Source organism: Sinocyclocheilus anshuiensis, unplaced genomic scaffold, assembly GCF_001515605.1.
Source record: "Sinocyclocheilus anshuiensis isolate Anshui unplaced genomic scaffold, SAMN03320099.WGS_v1.1 scaffold115, whole genome shotgun sequence".
Classification (NCBI taxonomy): Eukaryota; Metazoa; Chordata; class Actinopteri; order Cypriniformes; family Cyprinidae; genus Sinocyclocheilus; species Sinocyclocheilus anshuiensis.
This window is the reverse complement of record NW_015548219.1, coordinates 2,426,708-2,436,700: the sequence shown is the minus strand read 5'-3', so window position 1 is coordinate 2,436,700 and position 9,993 is coordinate 2,426,708. Positions and strand designations below refer to the sequence as shown.

The 9,993-nt window shown below is 35.1% G+C and overlaps 1 protein-coding gene across 1 annotated transcript in view; it reads left to right on the top strand.

Moving 5' to 3' along the window:
• Nucleotides 1–5,332, top strand: part of LOC107654174 (transmembrane protein 263-B-like) — a 29,426-nt gene extending 24,094 nt beyond the window's left edge. The window contains exon 3 of the mRNA XM_016441144.1: nt 3,486–5,332. Coding sequence (XP_016296630.1) covers nt 3,486–3,766 — 281 coding nt within the window. The 3' untranslated portion in view covers nt 3,767–5,332. The remainder of the gene's footprint in view (nt 1–3,485) is intronic.
• The last annotated feature ends 4,661 nt before the right edge of the window (nt 5,333–9,993 follow it).

The window sequence follows — 9,993 nt, the reverse complement described above, 5'->3', positions numbered from 1 at the left end:
GTCAGTAATCGGTTAAGCCAGATTAGGATGAGGTCTTTCCTCTTTGTGCTCAACAGAAATCATTCATGATGTGCACAGCTTTGTTGTTGTCTGTTAGATTCATATGCAGCATATAATGTTCAACTAATGGAGGTTTGTGCCATGTATTGTTTGCATGTTGTCGGTGACTTATTATTGCACTATTATTTGACTGACATATTCTATTCTATTGTGTTGGATATGTGTAGGATTGACATTCCAGAATTTTTGCATACACCGCATTGTTGTCACACTATGCTATTGATGACCGTTATTTGCATGCAATGTCCAAATTATAGACTCATTTATTTCACATTCATTACCCAAGTACCCATGGGCACATAGCCAAGACCATATTTATATCCTGTTAGTTTAATGGGACTTCCAATTCATGACATGGTAGCAGAGTGTTTTTGACTGGTTATCAGCAGTGTTATTGTAATTCTTGCCCTGAATTTAACTGAATTACAATGGTTGTCATTTACAGAGTTGTCCTTGAAGCCTGTGTGAAGCTCACAATCAGTTGCCTCATTCATGAAACCTGTACTGTTCTTACGTAAATTGTTGCAGATTGTTACAGGAGTTGTGCAGCATTGTGCATTTTATGAACAATTTACACCACAACTGACTGTCAAATACAACAATTAATGTAAAAATCTATTTATGAATATATAGGGAAATTGATTGTCGCATTTTAAGCTACAATAGTTGCGAAAATTTGAGTCACATTTTATCTTAGAATGATTTAAACAATTTATACAAAAATCACTTAAATGAATATGAGTTGACATAAGAATGGATTACAAACATTTGAAAATTTCTCTTAATGTGAATGAGTTTACATTAGAATGCATTTATGAACATGCAAAAATGGTTTGCTATATGAATGTCACATTTTATGTTAGAATGGCTTTATGAACAATTTACATGAAAATTGCTTGTTATATGTGTCAGTTTACGTAAGAATGGATTTACGAACCATATACATGAAAATTTCTCATCATATGACTTTGTATTACAGTGTATTTAACAAACAATTTATATACATAGTTTGACATATGAATGTCACATTTTATGTTAAAATGGCTTTACAAACAAAATTGCTTGTGATATGAACTCTACTGTTTACATGAAGGATTTGCAAAAAAATACATGAAAATTGCTTACCATATAATTGTGAGTTTAGAATGCCATTTATATGAGAATTTACGTAAGAATTAATGATTTACACAAATTTAATTTAATGAACAAGGTGCACAATGTGGATTCTGTATAGGTCTACTTATTATGCTAAGAGAAACATGAGCCATCTTCATTGGTCTACCCTTCCTTCATTGGAAATAATGTATGAAAATGGAATTTCAGAAATAATCTCATTCCTTTTTTGAAACATGCCTCACTGATTTTGCTCACTCAGGCTTAATGCAAAAATGGAAGATGGCTTTAAGGTTTGGTAGCGTGGAAAGCGTAATTACATCTCCCCAGGCCCAGATGTGTGGAATCAGGACGAGCAGGTTTTCTTACCCACCAACATCATCTATGATCAGCCATTTTACCACATTATCGTTGACCTCCTCAGCTGCTGCTTTGTTGTATAATAATTTGGTTGTTTTGCCAAAAAAAAAAAAAAACAGAAATTAAACTATTTTAAAAACTGGTTCTTCATACCAGTTATCAGACATGATTCAAATTCGTCTTAAAAACATAAGACGATCGCTAGTCTATGCTGAAAGCGAGCAACTCGCAGTATAGAAACGGCGTAGAAGCAATAAGCTTTATAGGCAGGTTTCATACATATTCATGAATTTCGACATTTGCGAGAGGCAGTTAGGAGAGGAAAGCAAGTTTTAGTTAAATCTGTTCATCTCCTGTTTGGTCGCATCTCACAAATGTTTCGTCTCAGCGTGTGTCAGTTGTTGTTTATGCGTGCGTACGAACTACGTGTGGGGCGACCTTTACTGCGCCGCTAAGTTTTCCCGCCGCCGTCCCGCGGGACTCATCTGATCTGAACACGCGCTGCTTGTCATTCACACGGCTTCTCGGTGGCACATCGATTCACCGGGGAGCTCATCGTGCAACCCAGCCACGCGGTCCCTGACAGTATTGATTGAATGTAAAAGATATAATTTCTGTTCCGCGGAGTATTGTGGGGTGTGTAAATGCTAGTTGTCTGTCGGAACGAAAAGAGTCTTTTTTTTTTCTTGTTGTATTCTGCCAAAGGAACAACAGAAGGGAAAGATGATGCCATTTGGACAGAGAGTGTGTGTGTTTCAGAACGCATCTGCTCAGTGTATTACTCAGTGTCGGGACTGTGTAGATGTGAGCTGATTTCAAAATGCTGCCCTCAAGCTTTAAGTCTCACATAACCAACACAGAGAAGAAAATAAACAATACTTACATAAAGACTATTATTTTTCGGTGAGTGTCCTGAAACACGTTTCAAAATCATGGATTTAGGAACCAAGTGTTCTTAACTGAAAAATTGCACTGTTGCATTGAGATAATAATTGTTTGCTCTGGATTGATTCATAAAAGGTGTTTTGTGGGCCCCCGGAAGAATGTCAGCATGGGGCCGAATTTGAATATGTTTTTTAACATTGCCACATATTGTTTGCATAGTGGTTTCGAGGTGTTTGCTTATTGGTCCAAAAATAGGGGGGAAAAAGACATTGTTGTTGTTAATAATAATAATAATAGATTACATAAATAATAATAACTATAAATTTACTGTGGATGTTGTTTTATTGTTGTCTAATAATAATAATAATAGATTACATAAATAATAATAACTATAAATTTACTGTGGATGTTGTTTTATTGTTGTCTAATAATAATAATAATAGATTACATAAATAATAATAACTATAAATTTACTGTGGATGTTGTTTTATTGTTGTCTAATAATAATAATAATAGATTACATAAATAATAATAACTATAAATTTACTGTGGATATTATGTTTTATTGTTGTCTAATACTAATAATAATTTACTAATTGTGTCAGAAAAACAACATCTGTTTTGCATATCAATTATTAGATGCTTAAACAACAAAATAGTCTTCACTGGTCATAAAAAGACAAAAATTGGTCACTGTGGACTAACTTAATATTGTGACACAATGACTTATGTAATGTCATATTATAAGATAAATAATAATAAAAGTGTGCATTTAAAGGTTTGTACACTAACATCTAACTTATAATAACATGTTATTTTATTATAATCATCAACATCATTCTTCTTATTTTCTTATATTCTAAATATTGTTTTTGTATTATTTTTATTTTTGTCAAAATACAATTTTGATTCTAAATTTATTTATTTATCTTACCATGCAAATTTTTTTTTTAATTAAATAAAAAAATATTTTCATAAATATTATTTCTTGTAATATTTGTCATAACTGAAACGATTAAAAAATAATTTTAACACGCTAAATGATTGTTTACACTACTCTTTTTCAGACTTGGAGAAAGACCACCCTAAGAATGAAGCAGGCGTGGTGTGGAGAGTGACAGGCGGGCTGTTCAACCTCACCAGAGGAGCGGTGGGCGCCACCCTCGGGGGAGTGGCCTGGGTAGGCAGCAAGAGCTTTGAGCTGACCAAGACGGCAGTGACGAGCGTTCCTGCAGCTGGAGTGGGATTGGTCAAAGGCGGCGTCTCCGTGGTAACGGGAGGGGTCGGGGCAGTGGGGTCTGCAGTAGCCGGTAAAGTTACACCAAAGAAAAAAGACAAGTCGGATTAGACTGGCTGACTCGCTCCCACCCTTTGTTCGATTCGGTGTGTCTGTGGTTGTCTACCTGGATTGTTCTCACTTTCAAGAGGGTTGGAAAGCAGGTGGCAGGTTCATTTAGCCCATGGGAAAATTACTGTTTTTCATTCACCAAATACAACCCTACTTTGTAAAGTTAATGTAAAGAACTGCAACACGTTATATAAACACACTTCGACCGCTACTGCAGAGGTACATGAGATAATTGGGATCTTACGCCTTTTGTGTGCTTATATGTTTGTGTGTATTTTTGAGTGTTGGCTGAATCTGTATTATTAGTGCGGCGAAGACTAGCTTTGCGACAAAGACGGATCAAATGCTGATTGTCTGAAAATTGTCCACTTTTTACACAAGAAATGTTATACCAGCAGCTATTCTTAAAAGGAAAACTTGGTTTAATTGAATTTTTCTGTAATATCAGTTCTTGTGTACACACAATTTGCTCTAATTTCTGTATCAAACATCCATAAAAATTAGAGTATGCATAATTATTCCTCGAATATGTTGATCTTGTTTCAAGTCCATCTTTAAACAAAATAATGTGAGAACTTGGAAATTAAGTTGAAATATTATTATTTAATTAATTAATTTAATACACATGACACTAGATTACCTTCATCATCTGATAATGTTAGGTTTAAACTACATATTCTCAAATGTTCTTCGTTTTAGTGTTACCAACCACAATATGTTTTCACAGTTCGCTGTATTATTATCATCACCACGTTCTCATCAGTCATGGTAAGTGTAGAAATCTCTGAACGGCGGTTCACACGTCATTGGCGTAGATTATATTAATGCCGAGTCTCCAGTGTAAACGCTCCATTTTGTAAGACAATGTTTGAGCTGTTGAAATTGAATCTGTAGCCAGGAAACCAGTGCCTGGAGTTAAGAAAATAAATTATTTGCATCTTAAAACGACGCAGGGAAACAGAAACTACACATTTTTTCCAGTCTAAGCGTTCACGCTTCATTTTCTCCTTGCAAAGCATCGCTTGTAGTTCATTTGAGATGATGTTTTATTGGCCGTACATGTGCCTGAATGTCTTGGGAGTTTTAAAAGCTCACTATGGAGTGTTTAGTGTTTCAGAACAGTGCAAAGTAACCACAGATGTATTTCCTGCTACCCTTTTACAGCTGTTTACATCATAGAACCAGCACAATCGAAAATGTGCACATTGAGTATTTGTTCGTACGTTTCTGTCGTTTTTCCCCACTGCTTAAATGTTTGTCTCCTTTTTTACTTTATGCAAACAACATATGGCATAATATTATATTGTTTCAATGCATGCTTGAAGCTCTAGTTCTCAGTACAACATGCTGTTTAACTTACAACATGCTGTTAATTGTGAGTATGTATTTCATTTTTTCTTTCTGTTTTTGCTATCTACACACTTTCTGGTAGGTACCCATGTCTTGAAGATGCTGTTACTATAAACTGAACTTTTAGGACCAAGTAGATTTTGTCTATAATAGAACTATTTTTGCTAAATTGATGCTGTATTCTACAAATAAAGCATTCTGTATTTTAGAAATGCATGACTTATTTGTATTTTTATATATTTTGGGTAGAGAAGAATGTCCTGCAATGATCCTGTTCTGAAATAGGTGGGGATCTTTTAATACCATTGATCTATTATTCATTTATAGCTTTAATCATTTATGTAACATTGAATGCACTAACAGACCAGATCTGGATTGCATAAGCAGTTTATAAAAGTAAGTGACCACATAATTCAGGTCACAAAGTAAATTCCACATTTGATTAATGCTGCATCACTCTTTGACAAAAGAGTTTTGACAAAAACTGCATCCACTTCTATTCATAAGGTGAAAAATAAATGGGTTACATTTTTCTTTTAAATAGGAAAAAATAGCTATTCCTTTCATTTGGCAGTACAGTAGAATCTTTAGATTATATGCCAAGTGTCCAGTTTGGGCAAATCCAGAATAACCTTCTTGGTCTTTTCATGGCATACTGAATCAGCAGAAAAATTTATTGAGCCAGTCAGGGGTTTTATCTCCGAAAACAATTGCATGCCTCAACAACATCATTGTTCCACGATATTAACCAAGGACATTAGTGATTTCAGTATCAAGTAGTAAATGCACCATAAAAGGCCAAGTTGTTTTGTGGCTTTTTAACCTCACACCGTGTTGTAACCAGGTGAAACGCAATAAAGCTATAAAAGCCATCTCTTCGGTGAAGGGCAAAAATCATGAGTTTCTGTCTTTTTCCACAGCCAGTGCCGTTTGGTTTTAGGGCCCCTTACTGTACATGTGAAGATGTGAGAAATAGAAGATTGATACGTCACGGTGTGACCTCTTATATAAAGCGCAAACTTTAAATGTGAGGATTGCAGGGTTGCAGTAAAGTGGAGTAGATTAGAAATTTCTTATATTTTGGAAAATATAACACATTGAATTCTTAAAAAAACAGTGTGACATCATGACCGCAGTGTCATAAAATGTAGTGTGACCCCTGCTAACAAGTTGATAATCTGAATCAGGTGTGTTAAATAAAGGTGACTTGCACAAAATATGCAATGATGTGGCTTGAAAACCACTGTCCTAACTGTAAAAGAACTGCTGGATCATTAAAACAAAATTCAATCTGTTCGATCGAAAGAATCAATTTATAGAAACAAGTCAGACTTCCCAGCACAAAACGGCTAAGCAACATTGCATTTTACTAGATGTTCTAGACCAGGGGTGCCCAAACTCGGTCCTGGAGGGCCGGTGTCCTGCAGAGTTTAGCTCCAACTTGCCACAACACACCTGCCTTCAAGTTTCTAGTATGCCTAGTAAGAGCTTGATTAGCTCGTTCAGGTGTGTTTGATTGGGGTTGGAGCTAAACTCTTCAGGACACCGGCCCTCCAGGACCGAGTTTGGGCACCCCTGTTCTAGACAGTCCTAAAATGTAAATAGGCCTTTTCCTATACGCCCCATGACACTTTGCAAAAATTATGGGAGTAACATCCGTTACTCTGTAATTGTGTTCTATGAACACAATAAGCATTTTCAAAAAATGGGTGCAATGAGGTGACATCATTAAACTACCTTCAACTTTTGAACATTAAAAGAAAATTTAAAAATGTGTAAGCATTAACAAAGGACCTCAACAAACCGTGAATAACCCCAAAAGCTTGATTATTTCCACAGCAATATTGACGTGTTAAATATCACTGCAGTAATAAATGTCTGTATTATGTAACATATTTGCCTGAATGAAAAATGTTCGTTAACATTAACATTGAGTGATACCATTTCAAAGTGGTTTCCATCATTTTGACATATAACAAATATTGCATTTACATGCTATTATTCATGAGATATAAATTGGCCTAAATTAGGAGAGCAGACCAGAAATGTGCAGTATATGTTGTCTTTATTCATAGATACAGCACAATACAAAGCAAAAATGAAAATAATGCAGCTGACTGATTCTTATAGCATGCCAAAACCGAGTGCTCGCTAGCAAAAGATAGAACATGTTTTTGAAAAATGTGATGAATAAAAATGAAAACAAATGGCAACAATCTGTGGCAACAATGGAGAATTTACCACAACTGCCAAACCTTTCACTTAATAAATTGTGTTTATACTTCAATCGAGAATGAAAAATGAATGGGGGTGCAAGACATACATTTAACTGAGAAGCGTGCACTGACACGAGGACAGGTTTTCCGAGGTAAAACATTTTCCTCATGACATATTATATCAATAACTTTGAAAATAACATAAGAGTAATGTCTTGATAACATATAGGTGTATATTACTTACAAGTAATGCTGAATAAAAGTAATATGCCGGCAATTCCGATAAATCAGCCTTGACAATTTGAATTCAGAACTGAATTGCTATGAAGAACTGTAACAAGAGAACAGTGGAATCTCTCTCGTGTTGTCTCACTGTGAGGCTATATGTTATTTATAAACACTTGCATTTACTTTGAAAGATATATGTGGAAAACATTTAGGGCGTCATTTTGTACGATGGACGTCGTAATGAACATAGCAAGGTAGGAGCTAACATGATACTCTGCAGCATTGGGGAAATTTGTGTTCATTAGATTAAAAATACAAAATGTGTCATATAGTAAGTATGCAGGATAAAATATTAAGAGCGTTTCATGACCATAACAACGCGGCAGAATTGAGAGAACATTTTTGTTTATCGCGATTTCGTTTATGGTCCAGCTAGGCAGCCCTGCCCACAGTGAAATCTCATTGCCTGATTGTCACGTCATGCAGCAATGTGGCGTTCAGTGTAGACATATTTTTTGTTGTTGAAAACGTAGATTACAACACCGTGATTTTTCATGGTAAATAACCCTTTTCTACAAACATAAAAGGAATTTGTATGATCTTATAAAGTCATGTTGTTTTTGTAAATTACACAGGCTTTTAATTTGTCATTAGTGTAAAGCCAAATGAAATGAATAAAACTAAACAAAAAGTTATGTAATACAGTTTATTTAATTCCGCATTTATTAAATGCTATAAATACTAGCACGATATAGGCTGCTTTACAATTTAAATTATATAGGCTGTATTTCTTGCATGACAATAAATAAGGATTTTTTAATTGAATATTTAAAAAAATATATTTTTCTTCACAATTTTGGGGAAGGTCATTAATTGTCATAAAAACCATGTCACAATGCAAAAACACAGGCAACATAGGCTTAATTTTCTTTAAGTAAAATATAATTGGAATGTTCCTGATAGATATTTCCAAACCGTATAATGTGCTAAATACTGAAATCTGAAAATAATGGTCCAAATTACACTCAGGTGATACTAAAGTACATACAACAGCTAGCGAAAGCAACGAGTGTGATTCAGTGCCAAAATATAGTTTGCATCCTGGAGTCTCTTAATCACAATAAGAGGCTTAAATGGTTTTCTTAATCACAATAAGTGGTTTAAATGAACGACATCTCTACTGAGAAGATCTCAAGCATTTTGAGATGGGCAGTGAGGAGCATGATAAATTGTTATCCTCTGAAGAGCGCTTCAAGTACAACAAAGCAAAACTCGGCATCTGCTACCGTTCATGTATATATAATCTCAGAATGCTAGAGTTAGCTTCTTGGCATTTGGGGACGGGAGACCTCTGTTGAGAGCAGGAAGTTGTACCACTGAACAACTCTGAGGCCATTTTTTATCCATCCCATTTTTTTCAGGGATTTGTTCTCATCACTGTATGTGTTAAGGAAATAAGCTTCCTCAGCATAATACAGACAACGTGTGATGTGCAAAACAAATTTAAGTGGGTAATTTACACAAAGAGTATCTGCTTTTAAGTAGCACTAACACCCTTGATTTAAAACTTTGGTTTCTAGCTATCATATTTTTTTTTAGCTGATCTCTCCACTGTTGTAGCCAAATTATTGGTGGCTTTTTTGGCAAAGGATGGTGTGAGATGACTCAAAAAGCCAATTACTTGTGCACTTTAATGGGGTTAATGGAAACAAGATCAAGTTCGCCAAACAAATGGCTTAAATGTTAATAGAAATTTGTGATACTTACAAACCTCAGGTCATAGAATAAGCCACCTGCCAAGAGAGTATGTGCAAGTGCCTTGAAAAATTAAGAACTTCTTCCAGTTCTCAAACTTTACTAAATTACAAATTATGTTTTTGGCCTTTTTGGCACTTTTATTGATAGGGAGGGCCAATAAGTGATTGGAAATGATGGGGAAATGGGATTGGCAAATGACACAAACCAGACTGGAACTCATATTGCCTGGATTAGCACCACAGAATCAATGTGTCAGAGCCCATGCACTAACCACAAGGTCGTGGCTTCAAGAAAATGTGATTATTATGGCTATATTTCTGGCATTAGTAGATATTATAAGTTAGGTAGTAATAATGATCCAAACTAGTGTGCAGCATATAAGTTTATGCACAGAGTTTCCGTGGCATTATTTAAAGCTTGCATACTTGATAATCGCACTACTGTTCACTTGGTTCATTCTTTTCACCTGCTTTGTAAACATCAGTGCTGAACAACTAGCACTTCCATCATCTCAAGGTAAGACTTTAGTGCACAATCATTAGTTCCTGAAGTACTTCCACTTAAAGACACAAGATTAGATTCATACGATGTTGCTAAAAAGAACATTATTTGGTGTAATGAAATGTGTTTATGCGGTTTAAGGTTAAAAAAACACATTATTTTCCACATACTGCA